This window comes from Miniopterus natalensis, chromosome 3, assembly GCF_054644295.1.
Source record: "Miniopterus natalensis isolate mMinNat1 chromosome 3, mMinNat1.hap1, whole genome shotgun sequence".
In the NCBI taxonomy this organism is placed as follows: Eukaryota; Metazoa; Chordata; class Mammalia; order Chiroptera; family Miniopteridae; genus Miniopterus; species Miniopterus natalensis.
In genome coordinates this window covers 7,766,628-7,791,792 of record NC_142083.1, presented here as the reverse complement: position 1 = coordinate 7,791,792, position 25,165 = coordinate 7,766,628, and the positions used below count along the sequence as shown (strand labels likewise).

General features: G+C 33.7%; 1 protein-coding gene across 5 annotated transcripts in view; it reads right to left on the bottom strand.

Annotated features, from left to right (window-relative positions):
- Nucleotides 1–25,165, bottom strand: part of RICTOR (RPTOR independent companion of MTOR complex 2) — an 88,949-nt gene that overhangs the window by 11,423 nt on the left and 52,361 nt on the right. For 2 of the 5 annotated variants that reach the window (XM_087815288.1, XM_087815291.1), the window contains exons 9-33: nt 24,378–24,445; nt 20,828–20,895; nt 18,298–18,380; nt 17,096–17,183; nt 16,464–16,554; nt 16,285–16,351; nt 16,056–16,136; nt 14,228–14,328; nt 14,005–14,055; nt 12,902–13,067; nt 12,509–12,610; nt 12,335–12,381; nt 10,556–10,691; nt 9,975–10,174; nt 9,697–9,823; nt 9,163–9,327; nt 8,932–9,008; nt 8,639–8,717; nt 7,296–7,405; nt 6,766–6,853; nt 5,345–5,437; nt 4,874–4,980; nt 4,080–4,309; nt 1,162–2,170; nt 805–876 (exon numbers count right to left, since the gene is read on the bottom strand). In XM_087815288.1, the coding sequence (XP_087671414.1) occupies nt 805–876; nt 1,162–2,170; nt 4,080–4,309; nt 4,874–4,980; nt 5,345–5,437; nt 6,766–6,853; nt 7,296–7,405; nt 8,639–8,717; nt 8,932–9,008; nt 9,163–9,327; nt 9,697–9,823; nt 9,975–10,174; nt 10,556–10,691; nt 12,335–12,381; nt 12,509–12,610; nt 12,902–13,067; nt 14,005–14,055; nt 14,228–14,328; nt 16,056–16,136; nt 16,285–16,351; nt 16,464–16,554; nt 17,096–17,183; nt 18,298–18,380; nt 20,828–20,895; nt 24,378–24,445 (3,506 nt within the window). The remainder of the gene's footprint in view (nt 1–804; nt 877–1,161; nt 2,171–4,079; nt 4,310–4,873; nt 4,981–5,344; nt 5,438–6,765; nt 6,854–7,295; nt 7,406–8,638; nt 8,718–8,931; nt 9,009–9,162; nt 9,328–9,696; nt 9,824–9,974; nt 10,175–10,555; nt 10,692–12,334; nt 12,382–12,508; nt 12,611–12,901; nt 13,068–14,004; nt 14,056–14,227; nt 14,329–16,055; nt 16,137–16,284; nt 16,352–16,463; nt 16,555–17,095; nt 17,184–18,297; nt 18,381–20,827; nt 20,896–24,377; nt 24,446–25,165) is intronic. The other 3 variants (XM_087815290.1, XM_087815289.1, XM_087815292.1) reach the window with 3 other exon arrangements.

Sequence of the window (25,165 nt, the reverse complement as noted above, 5' to 3'; positions counted from 1 at the left end):
GTGCCTACCAGTAGAAACTTCTAATTGCTGCTTCTATGGGCCTAAAAAACGGACCTCCAGGATATTAGAATAAATATTAACAAACTTTGAAGGCAGATCAGAGGTACCTCCTTTGAATAAAATTCATAAACTTTACTGCATAGATTTATACTGGTGAGCTGTTGGTTTGTCTGGCTTTGTTCTAAATTGATGAGGTTGCCAAAGCCAGTGTGTGTTCCAGGTAAATGAGACATTACTGCATAATTTATGAAATTCTACAAGAGATATAATTATCTGCTACCAGGAACCCCATCTACTAAATGTGTTAGCTTAATAACGTCTTAATGTGATTAAGATTTTGGTTATATAAGAGCCAAATGGATTACATTAAAAAATTATTATTGATGATGATGATAGCTAACTTTTATTGAATACCTACTATATGCCAGGCACTATTCTCAGTACTTAACAAATACTAAATAAATGTAAACGAATAATCTAAAATTAAAAAAAATTTTAGAACTATTTGGCCAAACAACAAAAACAGATTAAGAAATTTTTGGAACAATCAAATTTAACACTGCATACCTAAATTGTTTACTGTGACCAGCTTGCTATAATCTTTAGATATGACACAGAAATCCCCTAACTGTTCTTGAGCACAGGCAAATTGGTATTGCTGAATCCTGAAGACAAAGTAATTCATTTAATGTTCATTAGATTCTTCCTTAATAATAATAGCTATTTAAACTAAAAAGAATTTCACTGAAATTTTCAGTTATTTTAAAAAAAGAGGTCAACTTTTGGAGCCTTAAATTGACCTACCTGAAAAAGTTGTTTGTTATTGTAGGTCTTAAGCTCCTGATTCCCCCGACATGCTTCTTTTTAAAATCGATCCTTGCAGAAGCGAGAAATAAATAAAAAAAAGCTTGTGACTTGTTTGTCCTTGCAAAGTACGTATGTTTACTTGCAGGGCCTAAATGAGTTTCTTTTCCCCCCTCGCAGCTGCAAGAATCCATTTCAAATCATATCGGGTAACTAGGAGCTTACAGCCTACCATACTAAACAATAATAGGTCAGTTCGGAGGCTTTCATGTAGATGTAAGACCTAGCTAATGCTTTCCATTTAAGTCTGTTAAAATGCAACCATTACTGTTCATTTTTAAACATACATATACTCACCTGCTTGGTGTTAACCTGGACTCAAAGCTGTTGGCCTTCATGGTGATGGTATCAGTAAACAGCACATCTTTTGCTGGGGACGCCAAAGCTTCAGAATGAGATAGAGATGGATGCATTCTTTGCTGCTGTAATCTTTTCAGTGTAGCGTAGCCAAAGGCATCTCTAGAACTTGTGTAACTGAAGTTACAATCTGCTAGACTTTTAATCGTAGCGATAGAGGGTGCTTTAAGGGACTGTGCTCTTCTGGGGAGTGTATGAGAAGAACCCGGAGGTACCAGGGATACCGAGTTTGACTTGGAGAGAGAGAGATGGTTAGTCTGCGGTGTCAAATAGTGGCTCGTCTTAACGGTTTTAGTACTTACCACAGTACTCATACTTCCACAGTCTGTGTCCACAGTCGTAGCATCTACACCTACTGTCTCACGGGAAGGACTTGAGCTCATTGAACTTATGCCACTTGTTGTAGTGTCTGTATTAAAACTTTGGCTACGTATCTTCATATGTGAGCTCGTTGAGCTTTCCACAACTAGTCTCTCTCGGCTTGTGTTTTCTCTATGATTCTCTGTACCAAGACTTTTGGTGAATTTTAAGTCACTCTCTCCAATACTTGGAGTACTACCAGTGTCTTCAATGTGCCTATTCCCAACAAATGAAGTTTCTAGTTGTAATGTTTTCTGTACTGTGGATATGGGTGTAAAATCATCACTGTGATTGAAGTCAACACTGGGCTCCGTAAGTGTTCTGATCCGCCTGTTGCTTGTCTTATTATCAGATGATAGTTTCCCTCCTTTCGGATCACTGCTGCTACGATGTTTTTTATTAGGCAAAGTAAGTGAATTTAAGATACGATTCTTCACAAGTTTGCTAGAAGCAAAGAAAGGGAATGAATTTTTATCCTTTACAGGTCCAGGCCGATCATAAAAGGCTGGCTCTGCATCTTCACTGATGTCGAGGAAAAATGTACTTGTGGAGCTGCTGCCAAACCGGTCGTCCTCCATTATGAACATACCTGTGACCAAAGAACTGATTAATAATAGCACATAAAAATGACGAGCAAAACCATGGTACCTATCGTGACATAGTTCAGGAAATTTCTGTTTAACGGCTGTATGAGGTAAACATTGTCAAAAATGAAGGGTTAAATTGCTGAGCCACACAAAAAGAGTTTCCTTAACAGGACTGTTATAGATGTCACTGGCTGAGATGAGGTCACTGGAGTAGGGCGGGCCCGCAATCCAGTATGACTGGCGTCTTTATAAGGAGGGAACACTGTGAAGACAGGTACAAACACAGAAACTGGAGTGAGGCAGCTGCAAGCTAAGATTTGCCAGCTATCACCAGAAGCTAGGAAGAGGCAGTAACGATTCTACCCAGACTTTCAGAGAGGTCATGCCCTGATGACACCTTGATTTCAGACTTCCAGCCTTCAGGACAATGAGAATTAACTTCTGTTTTGAGCCACACAGTATTTTTTAATTGAGTACAATTATTTTGTAATACAGCCCTAGGAAACCAATACAATCTCTCCCCAAAAGAATTTCACTCTCCTCATTAGATCTGTATAACAAAAAATTGTACTCAATTAAAAAGTACTGTGGGCGTGGGGGAAGAGCTTCCTTGAGACTCAGAGTTCGGAATTGAATAGGATATAAAACTATGTCGTCAGGAGGTTCTCCTGTTACTTCCAAAGAAAAGCTAGAGACTGCTCAGGGCACAGCTTACATGAAGTTTCTCTTCATTATTCCAGTGCGTTTCCAAAATCTCCAACTATTCAGAATAAAATTAAAGAGAGAGAAAAAAAAGACTTGCCCATGAATGTTCACCTAGTTGATACAGATTTCAGGTGGTTTATTCTTCAAATCACAATAGGCAGGAGAAATTAATCTTATAATCTTAAAAATTCACAATCTTAAACAAATTATACTTAGAAATAATCAAGTCACAACATTTTACATTCATATTTAAACCAATTATGTTTATTTCCCATTAGTCATAGGTACTAAGAAACTCATCTAAATTCAGTGCTTAACTCTAATAAAAGATTTAACCCAGGTGCCTAATGACATCTATGGGATTTTATTCTATTTCTATTTTTAACTTTTCTACTGAATAAACTACTTCAAATATATTTTGAAAGGCAGAATAAACCCTACATACACTTGCATATTGCACTGTATTTCACAAGCTACCAATTCTGAGATGTACATGTTTCACACTGACTCTCTCTAGAATCAGGTTTAATAGGCAGCATTTTTTTCTTCTTTTTTACTGGTACATAAAATACTGGTGCATCTCACACTTCATGGCATCTTAGAGCTGGTGAAATATGGTTTGAAAAAGGCTGTACTATCTTCTTAACAAGAACCTGCTTTAAATTTTATACACCTACTAACATTTAGCACAGGGCTTAAAAATCACAAACCGTTTTTTATTTAATTGATTTTTGATACTCTATCTTTTAACGGTTTCACTATTTAATTTTAAAATTTAGCTCTTCTTTCAAAAGTGAACATGTGGATATATCTTTTAACAAATATATCCTGAGCCAACAATCTCTGTATCTGAAAAATGAATAAAAAGCTATGTAAGTGAAGGAGGCAGGCAAATAAACATTTACTTATTAGATCAAACATGAAGAGCAAAAAAGGAGACCCGTTCTTCTGGCACGTGGCTTATTATTTAACTCTGTAAGTAGGATTTTTCCAAAGGCTATTTAGAAAGCAAGGGGAGAGGGCAATGTAGGTTGAAGCTATACATTCTGTTGAGAAAAGATATGCATTCTCCAAGAAGCTACTACTACTTCCAAATTATCTTATACAAAGGTAAATTAGGAATGGAACAAATACATGTACGTTTTGATGTCACAAACACAAATGTTAATTTTGGCTAACTTTACAGGACTCTGTCTCGATACTCACTTGATGGTGCAGACTCACTCTCACTGTTATGTCTAGAGCTGGTTGACTCTGAGTTCAAACTTAAGGTGCTTGGGATAGATGAGAGTTCGTTACAGAGCTGTTCCACATCATCGGGAACCACTGGCCACAGATGTTTGCGACTGTGCCTTACAGCATCCCAGCTGTGACATTTTAGAATATCACAGCCTTGTTTGGTTTTGGCTATGAGCCCGAGCACATACACACAGGTCCTATATGTAAAAGATGTAGTAAGGACAGTTTACAATTCCAAACTGAGATTTCTTAAAGCAATCACAAAATATTAATTTGCTAAATGTACATTTGATTTTTCTTCAAAAGCCACTAAAAACTATTAAGCTTGTGGAAAAATGTTTATGGGTAAATTAGAAGCAATAAATAACATGAAAACCTTCCTGATAAAAATATTAATTACAAGGAAATAAATGATAAGAACATAATACAATTTTAGAAAAAAACATATAATAGCTTTTCTGGGATAAATTTGGAATATTTGGACTATTGGACCACTGGAATATTAAAGCACACACTGCACTTTACTGTTTATTTGCAAGGTAAACTTCAATATTATGAGAAAAATATAATAATAATATTAAACAAGGAGCTCCCTAAGATGTTTAACTTAATACACTTAAAAATCTCTTCTATCATTAGGACTTTCAGTGCATTAACAGTTCTAATGGATTACTCTGAATTATAAAATGCTCTTCCCTTACACCCACTTGTGGACAGCAATATATTATACACTAGAAAGACTTCTGAGTTAAACAACATACCCTCTGATGGAAAGAACCTCACACTGTTTTGCAAGTTTTAGTATATCTGGAATCACATTTTCTTCCTGCAGCAAATTGAGACCCCAATTTGACGAGCCAATATTTCCCTGAAAGAAAAGAAGCCACTTATATTCAATCTAATTCAAGAGTAACTTTTTCAAGAGATTTGGAATGCTAGCCAAAAAACCAAAAAATTTAATCTCATCTCTGAGAGAGACAAAAATGTGAGATAAACCTCAAATTAGAAACTTTAGGAACTAATGGTCCACTCGCCTTAGTAAGAAAACTAATAGTTTAATCACCTATTTTCTAGCTTAAAAATAATATTTAAAGTAGCCAGAACAACCTTGGTCTTAAATGATTAACCTAAAAACAAGTTCCATATAAAACAACTTTTATTTACTATTAATGGGAAAATCAGAAAAATCAAAAAATTGTGAAGTAATACTTTTAGAAGTATTTATTACAAACCAAGGCCCAAAGAGATGCTTTCAGTTTTTTAATTTCTTCCCATTTATCCAAATCTGGTGTACGAACATTGTGACAGAGTTCTGCAATAATATTCTGGAAAAGAAAAAAGAAAAAGAAAAAACCACATAAGAAACAATTGTTTTTAATGTATTTTCTTATTACATCTGAAAACCTATTTAAGGTTTGCCTTCGGTAAATTTTACATATTTAAAATTCTAAAATAATTTTATGTAAAATTTCTTAAGCAACAGCATGCACTCTCAGCTAACATTTTAGGATTAGCACTTATTAGCTATGTGGCCTTAAGAAGTTATTCATCTCCCCATGCCTTGATTTCCTAATCTCTAAAATAGGAATAGTAATAGCAACTGTCTCATAAGGTTTGATTAAATGAATTATTTCATATAAAATGTTTAAAAATGTACTTGATACTTAATATTACAAAAATATTAGTCATAATTATCATTACTTTAAAAAGAAAATAATATATTAATATCAATATTTTATAATACTATATAGGTAATGACACATTGAGCAAATCATTTAAATTTTTAGTAAATTTAAAAAAAATTAGTATGAAGATATGTGCCCCAATAGTCTTCATAACATAATACAGAAATACAAGAGTGGGCAAAAGTAGGTTTACAGTTGTAATACAAATAAATATAATAATAAATAATAATACAAGAATAAACTGTGTTTCACATACAACTGTAACCCTATTTTGCCCACCCCGTATTTGAAACTATAAAGTATATCTAAGCAATACTTTTGTTCCTGAGATGACCACTGATATGAAAAGGAACTAAATTACTAGATTATACATGCAAATACTTCCATAACTATTTATTTCTAATATAAGAAAAAGGTTCTATTTATTGAACACCCAGTGGTAAGACATATTCACAGCCATATCATGGCATGCATACTACACTCAAAGAACAACTGCTTGCTTAAGCCTTTACATTCCATGAAATATACGAGAACAGTGAGGTACTAACAAACAGCAACATAAACTTTTGTTTGTTGCTCACTAAAGATAACTGAGTCTGTATCAGGTTCAGTTTAATTTCCCAATAAAAGGAATGAAAAAACTCAGCTCTTTAGTGTGTTTTTACTAAGATGAACTTCCCCAATACACTATAAAGGAAAGAACTCAGACCGTCACTGAGTTACAGACTTTATGGAATAAATTAGCTTTGCAAAACGTGACACATAAATCAAGGAAATGCATGCAAGCTGGTACTATGTCTAAGGATTACCAAGACAGACTGCCTGAGTCAGTTACAAGATGGGTACTTAAAAGCAATTATGCCACTGACCTTAAAGCTTTTGAGAAATGTTTGCAAAAACAGTACTTTATCAACATTAAGATTTTTTCCTACTTTGAAGCTATTTAAAATAAGCAAATTATACTTTACCTGTACTTCCAACAAATGACAGCCTGTTTTGTGGTGTACCAGTTGTCCATAAAGGTGTACAGGCAGGTAGACATGAGGACGCTGTAATCTAGGTATAATAAAGATGACTGAAATACCTACTGGCTCATTTAAAATATGCTAATTAAAACATTTACTAGTAACTAAATACTAAATAGAATTATTAGATATAATTCGCCAGCACAAACAAAAATATGGAAGTGGAAAGGCATAAGGATTTCTCTAGAAAAATAAGTTTCTCTGGTCTCACAGTGATAACAAGTGAGCTGAGACTAGAGAGAGACTACCAAGAGCGCTGAGGGTATGTGAATGCCGTATCTGTAAGGGCATTCTCAGTTTGCTACGAATGCCTCTGGAATTTCTGAGCAATCCTCGAAGAAGATTTTTCCTTTGTCAGTATAAGAAATAGAATATCCAAGTACTCAGAAAACTTTAGAAATGAATGATTTGTTACAAAATGGTTTTAAATTTTATATTTGAGGACCAGAAAGAAATTATTAACTGGATGGTACCTTTGGTTACTCCGACGAACATAGTTGTCACCATCAATTGGCTTCCGGTAAGTAGTAAGTGCTTCATTAAGTTGTTCCTCAATCAAGTCAACGTATTTTGAATTATATTCCTAGAAGATATTGTTTTAATTGTATATAGTATCATAAAGTCACTAAATTTATATTATGTTAGATACCTAGCAGACCTTAGAGCATAAATATGAGAAAAATAAGTATCTATTTAGGAAATTTAAGAAATTTTTGGAAAAAAAAAGAGTAGAACAAGCACTGTGAATGTAAACATTCTAGCACACCCAAAATACTTCTGCTTATACTGCCCTGCCCCGGTTTTCAGTCAGCGGGGTCCATATAAGTAAGTTAATAATTTTGTTTTTCATCTCATTTAAATCCCTTTCCTCATTAAAAACAAACAACTAGCTTCTTAGTATTAAACACTGAGGATATTCACCAGAAATTTTTAAAAGGAAATTGAGTTCTATCATTTTAGTATCTTCTGGTAAGAAATAATCTCTCTTTCCCCACTGATGACAAAAGTAAAAAATGTTTCCAACTAAAACATGGAAAACATTTAGTCAATCACATTGCCACCTTTACTGCAAAAGATCTTCACTTCCAAGTGCTTAGAAGGAATTGGTGGAACCTCTTCAGAAGCAATTTGGCAGTATTTATCAAAAATTTAAATTCACATACGTTTTGACTCCACAATTAAACTTTTAGACATTTATCCGACAGACATACTTGCAAAAGTATGAAAAGATATATATGCAAGAATATCTAGCAAACATTGTTTACAAAACTAAAATGTTGGAAATAATCTATTAATGGGAAATAACCCATTAATACAACAGTGGTTATAAAAATTAAGGTAGCCCTGGCAGTGTCGCTCAGTTGGTTGGAGCACTATCCCAAGCACCAAAGAGTCGCAGGTTTGATCCCCAGTCAGGGTGTGGACAGGAGGCAACCAATCAATGTTTCCCTCTTACATTGATGTTTCCCTCTCTCTCTAAAATCAATGAAAACATAATCTTGGGCGAGGATTAAAAGAATTAAGGTATATTCATACAATAACACACTATGTAGGTATTAAAGAGAATGAGGTGATCTAAATTTCAATACACTATACACGAATATACACGATATCAATAGTTCGCTATCCACTAATTGTAGTTTAAAAAAGGGTAAATATAAATACAAATTATATAGAACTGAGAGGACTTCATATAAAATTTAAATATTCAACATTTTTAGTTTCAAAATGATGATATAATAAAAACCTCCAAATTCATAAATCTGTCTCCCAACATAAAAACATATAAATTGAACCTTGTTCAATAGAAAGTTACCTTGTGCCACTTTTCCAATTGTTTTGCTACATAGCCCCTTTCATTCAGATAGGAAAACCCTTTTGGAATGGAGAGAAATCTGAAAATAAAAACAATCAATAGTTTAACACTGAATCTGACAAAAAACGTTAAGGCTAAAATATCTCGAACAAAAAATATGTTTAAGGAGCTAAAAGACTTTACAGCTGAACTCCTGAGGGTGCACCGTTTTCAGGCCCGAACCCAGCTTTAAGACACATGCCAGAGAGAACATGACAGAACGCGGAGCTACAAGGAAAATGTTAAAAGTTTACCTCAGGAGAAGAAGCAAACCTTTGTCCCCAAGGTGGGATAAAGCCGGCTTCATCTGAATAAGAGCATGAAGATTGGCCTAAAATAAATATGAGAAAAATTAACAATTGCACAAAGATAGTAAATTCTCTATTTTCAAAACACCTATTATAACTTCACAGTTTCCTATTAAAACTGAATATTTCATAGAAATTGACGTCTATATATTTTATTAGAAAATAATGAACCATCACCTTGTCTTCACATGCTTCATCGAGGATATCAAGAGCTTCAGAAGAAATCGTTTTGTTTTTATCATGCAGCTGGGTCACTAGTAACTCAATTCCCCAATTATTGAAGAATTCAACATTTGCTCTCAATAATACTCTTAAATGTTTTGTTGCATACAGCCTGCAGGCCTATAGAGACAAGTAACATTTTTAAAAACCCACGAACTTCACCACGAATAGCCTATTTAACTTTATTTTGGTACAGTTCTGCTACTTGAAACAGGCAAAAAATTGGAATTGATGATCTAGCCCTTCATATGAATATTTTTTTAGAGGCTAGAAAAATGAAATACTTCTGTTTCTATCTAGCTGCTTCTTCCCCTTTAAATAAAAATGAGTACTACAGGGAGTTCTTTGGAGGAACTAAAATTTTATAGTAAGCTCAAATTCTATCCCATATTATTACAATTTAGAATTAATTTTATTTGGCTAAAATCTATAAAGTAATAAATTATCTGGTTATAAAAAACCCAGAGTATTATTGCCTGCTATACTCACATCAGTGGCTGCAGTTAGGATTTTGGAAAGGATGACTCTGGCCAACCCATCTCTGCTATAGTCCAAGCTAGAAACAGTCAGTTTTAGCAAGTGATCTTGGTTTTTCAAGGAGCAAAGGTTAAGGAGACTAAAAAGCCAGAAAGAAAATAATGAAGGTTACTAGAATTTATTGTATCAATTTGTTAATTCACCAAATATTTTTAAATTCCTAATATAAATAGGCATTCTAAAAGAAAGCATTTAATGACCAATGAAAAATAGAATCTAGGAATGCTCACCATTGAAATACGCTACATTTTTCCAGCATTTTGACTCCATGAGGGTGGCAAGAAAGTGTTCCAATAAATAAAAAGTAGTGTTGACTGAGGGTAGTCAATAAACCATTATTTTGAAGACTTCTTTCAGGTTTCATTCCAGATGAGGCATTGAGCCACTGAACAATATCCTTTACTAGGTCTTCTAAGTATCCTTGCCCATCCTAAAAGCAAATACATTGTGATATTGTTAGAACAACACTTAGTACCTGTAACCAGAAAAATTAACTTTAATCAAGTCCAAAAAATGTAATGGTAATGATGAAGTTACTAATACAGATTATCAATCACTGAGTACCTGTTGTTTTTAATCCCATTAGACACAATGCTGCATGGAGAGGGTGTTATTTTCCATTTTATAAGGAGAAAACCAGGTCTTCTAGAAGGCAAATTACTTGCCCAAAGTTGCAAAACTAGCAGGATTCACATCTAGGTCTGTGCTCATTCCCCATGTTTCTAAATATAGTTTATGCATATTCAGAAATAAAAGGGAGCAAATTCAACAAAAAACATTTGTCCTGGAAAATATTCAAAGTGTTTATTACCTCTTCAGACTCAAGAAGAAATTCTGTAAACTGGCAGCCCACGACTGTAAGCTGCTTCGACTTGGCAAAATCCAGGTCCAGGTTAGCATATAACTTACTGCTGGGCTTGTAAAAATAAAGTAGTCTTCGTACAAACCTAAGATCAACATTAAATCAGCAGCAAAGAAACCAAACAATTATTTTAGAATCTTAAACCATATCTTATGAAACAATAATGTTCTGAATGTCTTATGTCTAAACCACTGAGGTAAATGGCCCGAAAGAAATTGTGGAGAAGAAAGGCACTAGCAGGAAAAATGCAAATATATAACATAGCTAGAAGGCTGGATAAATATGAGAAAGGTACTTGGACATAAGTTTTCTTCTATTGTATGTTATGAAGAACTATGCACCATGGTTCTATAAAATAATCTTATACTAGGTAACTGTAAGCATGTTATCACACTATGATTTTGTCATTTTTTTCACAGTTAGGCAAAACGCCAAGTATAAAAGCAGCAGGTAAATTTTAGGTTACTGAATTTATGAAGCAATGAACATAATTTATGACATTTCAATGTTAATAGTTTTCAACATTATGTTCTAAGCTTCCATTTAATTTAGTTCAACTTAATTTCATTCACTACAGTCCGATCTAATAAATGTGCCAGTTACAGAAGTGGGAGAAACACAGTTGAATGAGATATCATCTGTTCTCAAGGAGTATAAAAAGTTAGTGCTCTACTTCTTCACTCCGATGTAATTTATTTATTCTATATATTTCTCAAATTTTAATACAGATATTAAGTTAAATACCATGAGTTGATAAATACAATTAAAAACATGATGTAAAGGTCCTCTTTACTTCTCCAAGGAGATCAGTACTGGCGGCTGGTCGCCTACCTCAGGAGCAGTACAATACAGGCGGTACTAAAGAACAGCACGGGGGCGTGAAGAGCTGTATGCGCTATGAACAGGAGTATATTTGGGGGAAGGTGTGGAGCACTAACTTGATTAAGGGGAGTGTAGAGGATGGAGAATGGCTAACCCTCCAAAGTGAGATGCAAAAAGAAGTAAAAGTGGAATGTTAATAATGACCATCATTTTGGGAGGGAAACACTATGTCCTTATTATGCCATCCTCATATATTAGGGCTAAGATTACTACATCGTTGATATTACCCAATTTGAGAAACTTTTATATCAAGTACTTCATGAGTAACAAAACTAAAACCAGAATGTAAATAACTAAAAAGAAAATTAACTGATGTTTACTGGTTATAAAATGACTACATATATATAAAAATGTATAAAAAGATAGTCCTCGACTAACAATTTTCCATCTTTATGATGGTGTGAAAGATATGCATTCAGTAGAAACTGTACTTTATATTTTGAACTCTGAATTTCCCCCAGGCGGTGATACATGGTACAATACTCTCTCCTGATGCTGGGCAGTGGCAGTTCCCAGGTAGGTACATAATCATGAGGGTAAACAACCGTTATTCCACAGTGCACTATGTTGCCAGACTTCTCCGTATATTGTGTTCTGAACACGTTTAAGGTAGGCTAAGCTCTGATGTTCAGTAAGTTAGGTGTACTACATGCATTTTCATCTTTCAACTTAGGATGGGTTTATAGGAACGTAAGCCCATCGTAAGTCAAGGAGCATCTGTATGTATGTGTAGAAAACTATTACAATGTCTGTATGCATCTTTAAAGCACCAATTATTACTTTTAGCAAATATTAGGTATAATTCAAAGCTAAGTTCTTTACATTTAAAAGCAAAATAGTTCTTACCTGTGTAATTGTTCATCTTTATAGTTTCTTAGATTAACATTTGGCCACTAGAAAAACATAATGTTTATATTATAAATGTATTTACCAATTACCAAACATATAATTATGATGAATTACAATGAATAATAAAATGAGGACAATCAAGCCATCACCAAGAAGTATCTTGTCATATACCTTAAGAATGGTCCCTATAAGATTCCAATTCCATTCGAGATTCTCTTTATGTTGAAGGACTTGGCTATCTCTAAGGTTTATTAAAAGAGCTTCCTCTGTATCCTAAAATCATCAGGAAGTAATAAGGAAAATTAAGGCAAATTGTCTCACATCAGAAAACCAAGCTTAAATTTTAAAAACAAGAAAGTATTTTTCATTTAATAATGGATTATCAATTTTTTTAACTTTAAAAACACAGCTTTAAACTGCCTAGTCATTATAAAAGTTGGAAGCCATCTGAAAATCCGTATGCATGAATAAAACTGAAAAGTCAATCAGGTATATGCATACTAAAATCCAAGCATGTGCATACTTACAGAAACCAAGTTAAAAATTGCTATTTCATATCAGTACCTTAAGAACAAATATATCTTTCTGAACTCTGAGATACTGATCCCGTTTCTGATGTGTTGCAATTGCTTTCTGAATAATGTGATCTAAATGAAGGCTGTAAGGCTTAGGTCCTCGTTTCTTCATTTCATGGAAGCGTTTTAAACAGTTCAAGGCTGCACTGGCTCGCCTAATTGGAAAAAAATTCAATTAACACTGTAGCAAGCCAGCATAATTTTAAAGAGATCACTTTGGTAAATTACTCTATTAAAACATATAAATTCAAGGATAGAGACAGTTACTAAAAAGTAAATTATTTAATCAAATTTGAAACCACAAAGAAAAAAAAAAATCAAGACTACTGCTGAAATGTATGAAGAAATTCATGGGCATAATCTGACCCAGAAAAGTTTGTCTATCAGGCTTTGGGAAAGTATATTTTTCCATCATGAAACTACTAGAATAAAAGCTGAAAGCTGCCATTACTAATGTAAGCCTAGAGTCAGCACTAAGATGGTCACTAATGCTCTTAGTTTATAATACAACTTCAGTTTGTTAAATAGTATTTTCATTGGCAGAATTAAAATCAATAAACAGAATATTATTTATCTATAGTGAGGCCCATGTGTACTTCTAAATAAAGCTAACTAAACTTTTGAGAATGTATTATAACTGTTAACCAAATCCATAGTTCTGAACAGCTAATGAACTACATTTCACTGACATGACAAAAAAAATAAGAGGTCTAAATATATAGATTTTTTTGGTCATAACTGGAAAAAAAGAGACACCCCTGGTCTAGACATAATCTTTACCAAATGAAAAGACTCCTAATAGCACTTCCCAGTCAAGCTCCTCCACCTTTATTATTAGCATGGGAATTCCAGCAGAGCTATAGCTATATTATGATACTTTTGTTTATAAATTCTGTTTGCAATATTTCCTTCACATTATAGCTTATTTCAATGCCTATAATATGGGTTACTAATTTCCAAGATTAATTTTAACCCACATATAAAAGAATACACTGTTAATCTTTGTGTTTTATTCATTTAAAATTAGACATTTTTTTTAAAGTTTGAATTGCTGCTCAAAACATAGAATAGTCCAAAAAACTCACAACCCACATTTTTAGTGATCTGGTAGAAAGTCTATGTCCTTGTCCAAAAACATGTGGCCTAAAATACAAATTATTAAATAAAACTATTAATTTTCTTCTTATCTAGAAGGCTTCCCTAAAAGAATTTCTAAGCATAACTTATATATACTACTTTTTAAAAAGGAGAGTAGATTATCCAAGTGGGTATTAAAGGTGCCAGGCACAAACTTTGCTAGAACTCTGATACTTACAGTCTCTTTTCCTTGGGGATATCAAAGGATGCAGCCATATTCATTAGGGTTGGCAGGCAGTGCAAATGATGGCTATGTGAATGAGGAAGAATTGTGTTTGCCTAAAATTAAACACAAATTCTGTGAGAGTTGAGAAACAGAAATATTTTATGTTCTAGGATATCCACAGACATAATACTAAAGACTCTAAGGTCTTACGAAATTAACTTAATCATTTACTTTCCAATACATATTTCTTTATAAGTTTTACCTTATCTACTTTCAATGAGGAGATGTAACAAATACAGACTCGCATTACATGAATAAAACTATAAATTTCATATATTTTTTTGCAACATTTAATTATAATTTTAAGTGGTACAAGATTAAACTCAATTCTTAAATGATCTCAAAAAACAATGTATCAAAACTCAGATCCAGAGCTATAATGTTACATTAAAAGTAATATTTAAAATGCTAGATGCAATACCATAACTTATAAGTTGACATAAATTTTAAAATTCACTTTCTCAAAACAGGTTAGTCTCATATTCTGACAATATTTAAAGTAAGAAACCTACTAACTCCTGCTTTCCAAACAAAATTCTACCACTCAATCTACTTTTATCAATGAAGATAATTAAATTAATCAAATGTGGAAGCCAGATGATGTAAGAATAATAAGCAATGAACTAACACCACTATACTACTCAAAATCACCAGCTTTAATATTTCAAAAGAATCGTAGAATTCTGGTGTATAGGCCAAAGGAACAGATGAAATTTATAAAAGTGGTTCCTTCATATAAAAACAAATAATTATGGATATTGAGATGCTTACAGGAAATATCTTAAAAATAAAAATAATCAAACTTGAGAACCTGCAATATTACTTAATTCTTTCACAGATGGACTGAAAGAAAACAGAGCAAGTGGCTAAATAATTCATTGATAAGACAGTTATCACTAGCCTCTACTTAATTCCCTTTATTTCACTCACACAGCCCAGCTGTTATGTGGAAAAGAAACAAACAAACAAACAACTGGGGAACAGCATGCTAAAACAACAACAAAAACAAAAAAAATACTCTGCCAATAACAGCAAACCGTAATATAATTTTGAAAGATTTGCCATTCAGTTACTTCTCCTTAATGTGTTCAAAATGGGTCTTTTTATTTAGTATTTTATTAAGAGGTGACTTACAAATATGAATTTCTATCTTAAAATCTAAATTCTCTCATTGCTTGATCTGCTGGGAGTAAGGAATGGTCAGATCACTTTCCTAGCTCCTTGTTTCCAGAAGTTACTGATATCACAATACCATGGCAAAAAAAAGAAAAAGATTCTCACCCTGCAAACCTCAACCTGTAAGTTTACAGAGAGACTATGTTCAAACAAGGCAGTTATATTTAGAACTTCTGCACTAAGTTTTCTAAAATTCAGGTACTGACTACCACATTCCATTCCTAGCCGACTGAAGTAATATCTATAGTTTTATAATTCCTTGCTTTGTAGGTAGAAAATCTAAGAGAGACTAAGATTTATGGGACTCAAATTGTTAACATTAAAATTTACTGTAAAATCAGTATTTGGTACTTTGTATTTTTTATATTTGTTTCATTTCTGAAACTAGCCTATTTTTTTATTTTTGTGTGTGTGTGTGTGTGTGTGTGTGTGTATGTATCAAGATACAAGACATCAAGGGCTCTTTGTAATACAAAGATATCTATCCAAAAATATGTGTTTATTCTTTGAGATAATACAAAGTAACATTGTTAATTAAAATAACCTGTTTGATAAATTAAAATATTAATAATATGAAACACATCATTAATATGTAAAAGCTTACCATATGTAAAAGCTCTCCTAAAAGGATGGTAGCTCTAACTGAGATATGGTCATCGCTGTTTGTTATCACTTCAACCAAACCCTTTAAAAATAAAAATAAAATACCGTAGTTACAAAATAGTATACATGAACGTATTTGTGCATTATATGTACACTGCTCTGAAAGAATTTTGTTAGCTAAAATAAATAAATAAAAAGAAAGTAAATAAAATGATGTTTATTAGTCTTACCTCTAGAAGTCCATTACGAATAAATGCGGAGAGTATCAGTGCCAAATAATTATCCATGAGGTCTGGCCTGTAATAAACATGGCACAGAAACAGTTTCACTAATATTCCACATATTCCATTATTTAACATAAAAACAGTAGTGGTAATAAATTTGAACCATTTCTCTATCTAAATTCTACCTGGATCTGGCACGATGAGGAAGGATAGTCTTTGCCTCGGCTGCCACAAAGCCATCGGAAAGCCTCCAACTGTCTTGGAATCTACCTGGATCTAAAATAGTTAAAATTAGGTAGTTAAGAGAAAATTAGATGTTACTGAAACACTTCAGATAAGTGTATGTAACTACCAGCTAGCCAGGCTATAAATAATCTTTTTAAATGTTGGTTAGAAAAAAAGTTTCAAAGACATACAGAAAAAAATGATTTATGTAAATGTACACAAATCTAACTTTATTTTGGGACTCTGGGGTCATTAGGCTAAAATAAAATAAGACAGGAATTAGACACAAAATTTGAGAATTATATAGGTTTCTTATTGTCTCCTCTTCCTTTCTTGGTCCATCTTGCTATTAATTTCACTGCTCATTTGAAGAGCTAGGATGACAGAGAAGAAATTAAAAATTTCTTATTTTTATAAATTTATTAGAGGTTTTATTTTTACATTAATTTCATGCCAGTGTGATGCAATAAAAAAAAGTCAATTAGATTTAATATTTAGTTTAGTCTTTTTTCTTTGAGGGACTGTCTCCATTAGGTACACCACTTTAAAAGTAACAACATTTGAATAGATACAGCTGTACTTCAATACTTACCTACACTGAGCAGCGCTTCTATGAACTCTTCAGTCACAACAGGCAGAGGAAGACGAAATATATCATAAAGTACTTCAAGCAGACCTCGCTGCAAGTGCAAATAAACACAGTTTATTTACTTTTATGGAAAAAAAAAATCTTTGCTTAAAAATGTTTTTAATGTCCTTTCACAAAACAAAAAACTGGTAAGAAACAGAATATATTTCAGAAAACTACTGTTATCAGGCCTATATTAGATAAAAAATAACTACTAAATGCTTACTAAATACACAATTTAATCTCTTCAATAAATCTTTAGTAACCCCACTAACTATACACATGAAGATATAGGTTTGAAGATTAAAAATAATGTGCCCAAGGTCATGGAACTCTAAATAAAACTAGGAGTCAAATCTCAATCAATCAGCGAGACTCCAAAGAACCATGTTCCTTCATCATCTGCTGTGAAGGAAGTCAACTGAATTGCCCCAACCTCTAGTTGCCAGCTTCTGGATATTTCCACCTATAACTGTATCCTTCCATTTCCATGGTATAAATGCTTTTCAGTTCACATTTTAAGTGAGGCACCCCTGGCGAATATTTTCTAATAATATTTTTCAACTCCAAGTTTGATTCATTTAAACAAGAAACATGAAAGGGAAAAATTTTCATCCTTTGAACAAATTAAAACAAAATAAAATTCAAGGGGAAAAGTTAATTTTCCCCCCTCCAATTTCAATTTGTTTTAGCTGTCTAATACAAATTCCTATATGCTAATAATTTAGAAATATATCTAATAAATAAGCATATACATATTAACAACCCAATTTTAATCAAAACCACTCACATTATAAAACCGTAAGTTAAAAGGCAGAAGATACATAAGTACCAGTTACTTTTTCCTAAATATATTTCTGCATTGCTTAAACCTTTTATAGTGAGAATGCCCTTCTGTATTGTTTGTATAATTTAATGAATAAACCAGAATTAATTCCATATTTTAATCCAATTTTAACACAGCCATAGTTCCTAACCACAGCAGCATTTCTAATGATTCATATTATCTTTAGGATTCAGCTAAGTCATAAATATTTATGTATTTTTAAAATTCTCTATGATACAGATTAGCAATTCACAAGGATAAAGCATCTAAAATAACCTTTTTACAACTCTCCTTTATTAAAAGTCCAGAAATGAAACAATCAAAAAAATTTTTTGCCTACCCTTATTTCCATATTTGGTATGCAAAGTACTCCAATTAGAGACTGAATCCCAGAGTTTCCAGGTTTACATAAATTAATAATACCTAAAGTAAAAGAAAAAAATCATTGACTTGAATTTCAAAATAATTTTAGTAGTGTATCCAGAGTATAAAATCTGTGATATTTTTCTAGGTAATATAATTATATAATTTAAATTATATGATTATATTACTTGGGTATCATAACTGATAATATAGTTCAAATTCTCTGAATTTCCCTACTGATTAGAGATTACGAATAATTTTATCATTCTATTTCCTTCTTCTATTGTTTCATACACCTGAAAATTTGTTTTGTTTTTACCAAAAAACACACAAAAAAACACAAAAACCCACCCACAGAAACAAACAAAAATAATCAGGACCATAAACAAATACTGAACTCTAGGTAATCATGTGCATGCTGTAGTGTTTAGGAGTTAAGAATGCTGAAATCTGCAACTTCCTTGGAAACGCATTAGAGTAAGAGAAGACTGATGAGCTTACAGAGGGGATGGGAAGAGGAACAAGTATGCAATGAAGCAAACAGAGCAAAATCTAATTGGTGGAAATATGTGGGTGTTCACTGTATAATTTTGCTGTACATTTGAAATTTTTGATAATAAAATGTTGGGGAAAATATTTTTTAAAAGTCATATAGGGTCCGGCGGGGTGTGGCTTAGCGGTTGAACATCGACCTAGGATCCAGGCGGTTGAGGTTCAATTCCCGGTCAGGGCACATGGTTTCAGAGAGAGGAAAGGAGAGGGAGAGAGAGAGAGAGAAACATCAATGATGAGAGAGTCATTGATCAAGCCCGCAACCCAGGCATGTGCCCTGACGGGGAATCGAACCCTGATCGCCTGGATCCTAGGTCGACGCTCAACCGCTGAGCCATGCTTGGCCCGGCAAGATATATATATATATTTTTAAAAAGTCACATAGGACTCTGAAGTTCCGTTACTTTTAAGCACATATATTTATAAGTAATCTATATTTCCTCTTTGAGTTTGGGTTCAAAATTGTTTGCTTAAGCCATCAAAACAGTATTTCTCAAACTCTGATGTTTGATGTAATGTGAGAGATTATAGATTACAGATCATACTCTACGCTAATAGGGAAAACAGGCGCTTACACTCATGAAGAAACTGTTCTGGAATTCATTTGTCAATCAGTTATTTGTATATTGAAATGTATACAATAATTTCAGCAAAAGCTTATCTAACTCATAAATAGTACCACAGTATCTAATTATTATTTAGGAAATTACTTCTGTGAGAAAAATGTTTTCAGAGTTTCAGTGCCAGTAATTCTCTCTTTACTTTAATAGAACGGCGGAAGACTCTCAACTGTCTAAGTTTCTAATGATGGATCAGTATGTAAGGGCTACAGGACAAACTGAAGCATGGTGGAAAGAATGTTTAAGAGATGCAAGGGAAGAGACTGGCAGAGGTTAGAGGCACAGTGATAGGAGAGGAGAGTCTGTACATGTAATTAAAGTTTGTTACCTAAACAATGAGAATGAGAAGATAGAAGCTAGGCTATACTGGTGGTTAGAACAGGATAGAATTCATGTTTTGGTAAGACAAAAACAGCTCTAATGGCAAGGAAGCTGAAGGATGGCAAAGGATGATAGTTTTAGCTATAGAAAACAACGTTATAGTGAGTTTCGTGGTAAGGGCAGTGATAGTTAAACTTGGCAAGAGGGCTGTATTGGTTTCTATATTGAAACAGTGTGTGGAGGCTGGTTAAGTATAAAAAAGAACATGTGATCATTGGGCTCTCATAAATACCTAGGTTTATCCATGAGGATAAGGGGAAATAGGCAGTCATGAGGTATACAGCGTGAATGGAGTTTTTACCAAAGCACTGAGGTCAGAGGAAGTCACTGAATATATCCTGGCTAGGTGCCAATGGCTGGGATAGTAATTTGTATGGAAAATATATCTGTTTGTTAGGGTTACTTAGGAACGCAGAAATGTTTAGGTAAATTTTATTGTTTTGTTTACTCCTACGTTCCTTTGTATGCTATTCCTTAAATTACTCTACAAAGTCAAGAAGAAAGAAGATAATTATTAATATAAAATAACACACTTAGTGGTGATATTATTTTAAGAAAAATGTTTGTTTTTATTCCACAGGGAGATAGAACATTCACAATCCCTCTTTCTCAAGAAATTTAAGACTACTAATGGCCTATCTTGCTTATTTGGTATTAAAGACATTTTATATTGTACTTTAAGGTAACAAACTTTAATTACATATACAGCTAACACCCTTTTTTGGGGTATAAATCACATTTAATGTTTTTTAATTGCCCAGGTAATCCTGAGTACACAGACATAAAAATAGTCAAATTTAATAATTTTGCACAAATCCCTTTGGCTCCAAAAATAACACATAAGGTTAAGGCTAGAATAACATCTAAATTAGATGCTGCAATAATACTTTAACATTTGAAAACAAAGGCAAATTTTTCTTATCGAATGTTATAAAGCAGCACAGAGTAACTTACCTGCCCATGACCGGAATGTTGCTATGATGCCCATTTTACTGGCTAGAAACCTCGCTTCTCTGTCTTCTCTGTGTGTGGTAGGTGGGTGGGGGAGAAAGGAGGAAATCAAAGAAATAAAATGTCAAAATAAAAAGTGAGTTTTTCCTGGTAATGTATCAGAATAAGTACTATCATTAGTTAACATTTAAGCATTTACACAGGAAATTAAACATGTTAAAAAAATAAAGGTCAGATCTACCTCAAAGAAAATTACCCAATTACACAGGGAGCCCTCCAATTTAAGATTCACCACATGGTTTAAAGTTATAAGATTTGACTTTTCTATTTAGTTCTACGTTTCCTGCTCTTTTGGAAAAATATTCTTAGATAGCTCACTAACACCTTTAATTGAGTATTTGGGACAACACCAGCCTGCTTAATAAGCACTTCTGTCTGGAGGCTGCCCCCTCAGCAAAATTACCACATAAACCTCTTACTTTTACCACATGTATTCGAGTCACTTCGAAATTCTTACCCCAAAATTATCTGAGCATTTCTAACAAGCAAGCTCAACAACACATATATTCACTAAAACGTTATTAAATAATTGGATAGTATTAATATGGATAGCTTCTTTCTTCTCTGTAATTGTGTATGCAACCGTCTCACTTGTTCCTTTCTATAAAATAGTTTATGACAATTAAGCAACAGAACTACAGTTGACCCTTGAACACCACAGGTCTGAGTTGAGCACATCAACTTACATGCGGGTTTTTCCACTAAATACATACAGTGCTGTAAATATACTTTCTCCTGCTTACTTTAAGAGTGCAGTATATAACACACATACAAAATATGTCTTTATTTGCTTCCGGTTAACAGTAGGCTATTAGTATTTAAGTTTTGGGGGAGTAAAAAATTATATACAATTTTCAACTGTGTAGGGTGTCACCATCCCAAACTCCCATGTTGTTTAAGGATCAACTGTATTTATCTTCGTTAAACATTTGTCGTATGTGACTTATGTCCAGTCCTGTCACATATTCTATGACCCTTCCACTGGCTCTGCTCTGGCAGCTGTCCATTTCTTCTGTGCCATCTTAGTCTTCCATAACAGTTCTTAGCAGTCATGAGAATACAGACATCAAGAGAATTGGGAAGGAAAAAACAGAAGGAATAAAAACAGTAACAGAAATCAAATTAAAGGGTAGCAATCAGGTAGTCTACAAGAGAAATGAAACACTTAAATGCACATATACAAAAATGACCCACACGAAGCTCTCAAGCATCAATCAAAACGAGTATACAACAGAAACTAAAATGGGGAGGTAGGGTGGTGAAAGAAATGAGAATTGGACAGCTGTGTGACTGAGCTTTTGATGCTTCTCTTAAAAACATTAGTGACATGTTTCCATCGGCTGCCTGCTAATCCATTCTCTAATGTACCCAATAAATTTGTAATAGTTTAAAAAATATTTCCGGATTCCCTGGCCACAATGTACTCATGCTCCCATAGCTGCCCACACTCCAGAAACTGAAAAAAGTGAAGTACAGAACCAAATAGGAAAAGATTTTTGGTGGAATGTATTTTCCCCCTTCTAACCTAAAAAATATCCAGGTTCATCTCTTGCTCATCCTGGTAGATCCTCCCTCTCCCCACCACTGCCTCAAGGTTCCATGTCCTAATCTGTGGATCCTATGTATATGATATCACTGCCATGAAAGTGATTATGTTTATAGCCCAGCAGACCTTAAGACAGGGAGATTACTGGTAGGCTCAATCCGACTGAAGAGTTTTCTCTAGCTGGTGGCAGACAAGCAAGCCTGAGAGAGATTCAAAGCACAAGGATTTGAGCAATTCTTGCTGTGCTTGAAGATGGAGGGAACCACGTGGCAAAGAAAGAGGGTGGCCTCTAGAAGCTGAGTGCAGGACCCATCAGAGAGTCAGCAAGGAAATAGGGTCCTAAGTTGTGTAACAGCAAGGAAGTGAATTCTGCCAACAACCTAAGTGAGGTTGAAAATGGATTTTTCACAACCTCAAGATAAGAGCCATACCAGACTTCTGAGCTACTGAACTCTGAGTTAATAAAATGATGTTATTTTAATGTGCTAAACATTTGTAGTAATTTGTCACGCAGCAATAGAAAATGCATATGCTCTCCATCAATAAAAAGAATGTCCAAGTGTAAGTAAAAAAGCCAAGAAGGGACTTCAAAATCCTAAATTCGTAATTTAGTTAGCAAACATAGGTTTGACAAGTCTTAAAGAGAGGACAGCTATTTTGATTTCTTAGCTCAGGTCATAGTATGTTAGGATGTGTTGAGTCCATAGTGATAGAGGTAATTAAAGATATAAAACCACTGTTTTTAATTCAGGAGAAAATGAAAAACAAAAAAAATTCCCTATTTCACAATGTTCCAAAACTTAGTGAGGAATTTTAATAGATGCTATCTATCAAAATAATCGCGTATATCTGCAATCCAACAATCATACCAGAAAAACACATCACAACACATTTACTGAAACTGTTTCATTTGCAAAATCTTCACAGACAGAATATTATTTGATCCCTGAATCGTTTAATTAAAAAGTTATCCCAGAATATCTAGTGAACTATGTGCTTTTCTCTCCCAAAAGACTGAAAATTATCCTGCCTCATTTCTAGAAAATAATCTTTATCTCCTTTTATTTCCCTTTTAACCTTACCCTCAAAATTCTACCTACATGTTATCTTTGTTTACTCAATAAGTTAAGGCAGCTCGTCATTCTATTCCCCATTATTTCATTCTTTTAGTCTCTCAATGTAATTATGCTAAAAATATATACAATTAAAAAAACCAAAGATCTATGTTTCTACTGCAGCTTAACTTGCTGTCTTTTTTTAATCCTCACCTGAGGATGTTTTTGGGGGGGGGGGGGGGGAGAGAGAGAGAGAGAGAGAAACACCGATCAGTTGCCTCCTGTACACAGCCTGACCAACATCAAACCCACAACCCAAGTATGTGCCCTGACTGGGAATTGAACCCTCAACCTTTCAGTGTATATGGGACCACACGCCAACTAATTGTGCCACCTGGCCAGAGCATAATTTACTTTTATTTTTTTAATCCTCACCTAAGGATATTTTTGCCACTGCTTTTCAGAGGGGGAGGGGGTGGGAGCAGGGAGAGAGAGACCAATGTGAGAGACACACTGATTGGTTGCTCCCACATGGGCCCTGACCAGGCCGGGGGGGCAAGCCTGCAACCGAGGTTTGTGCCCTTGACTGAAATCAAACTCGAGACCCTTCAGTCTGCAGGCCAACACTCTAACCAATGAGCCAAATCGTCTAGGGCATAACTTACATTTTTAAAATAAGAAATTAATTCCAAGTCTTTAAATTCCCAAAACTTATTTTGAATTTTTTTTAAAGTAATAAGGTTAATTACATTATCAAAGACAGCATAACTCCATGAAATAGTAAATTGACTGAAATTCACATTGCTCTGGCTCTACATTCAATCAGGCAAATTTAAAAGTCTAATAACAACACACACCACCTTTTAAGTTACTAGGAACACATGATACTTACTTGAGCTGTCCTTCAGCTGTATCTGGACTATGTCTGTAGTGAAAATCAGTATAGGGTGCTAAAATTCGCTAATAAAAAGAAAAGCAGAAAAAGTGTCCTTACTGTAAAATGCATTCTTTCTGTAACAAGCTAAAATTAATTCTTTATCTTTAATTGGGTATACTGTTTGAGAGACTTAATTCTTCAAACTCATCAAGAAATATGTTTTTTAAACATAGAAATTGAATTTTTGAAATTTTAAATTGAGGTATAACATATATTTATATACACAAATCACAAATGTATGATTTGATGGATTTTCTCAAACTAAGTACTCTCTTCTACCCACAACCAGATGAAGAAAACATCAGCAGCCTCAAACCCTCCTTACTCGCCCTTTGTACTCACAAGTCACTACCGGCCCCAGGATTACTATCCTCACTTCTAACACCATGACTTAGTTTTGCCTATTTTTGAACATTATTTAAATGGTTTTACTTTATAAATTACATTCTCCTCTTGTTGCTAGTATAAAGAAACCCAAGTTCTTTTTTGTATATTGTCCCTGTATTCAGCAACCTTGCTAAATTCACTCATTTTAGAACTTTAACCACTCTATCTCGTTTTCTAATATCCCCCATTGCCTACTGCATTAGTGTGGTCTGAATTTCAATTTTAAATATAACTTAAAATATAGAAGACATCACTAATACCGCTTTTGACAATCAGTATTTTAAAAAAAATATTTAGTCATATATATACTTTTTCTGGTATTCTTCATTCCTTCCTGCATTTACTTGTTTGTCTTA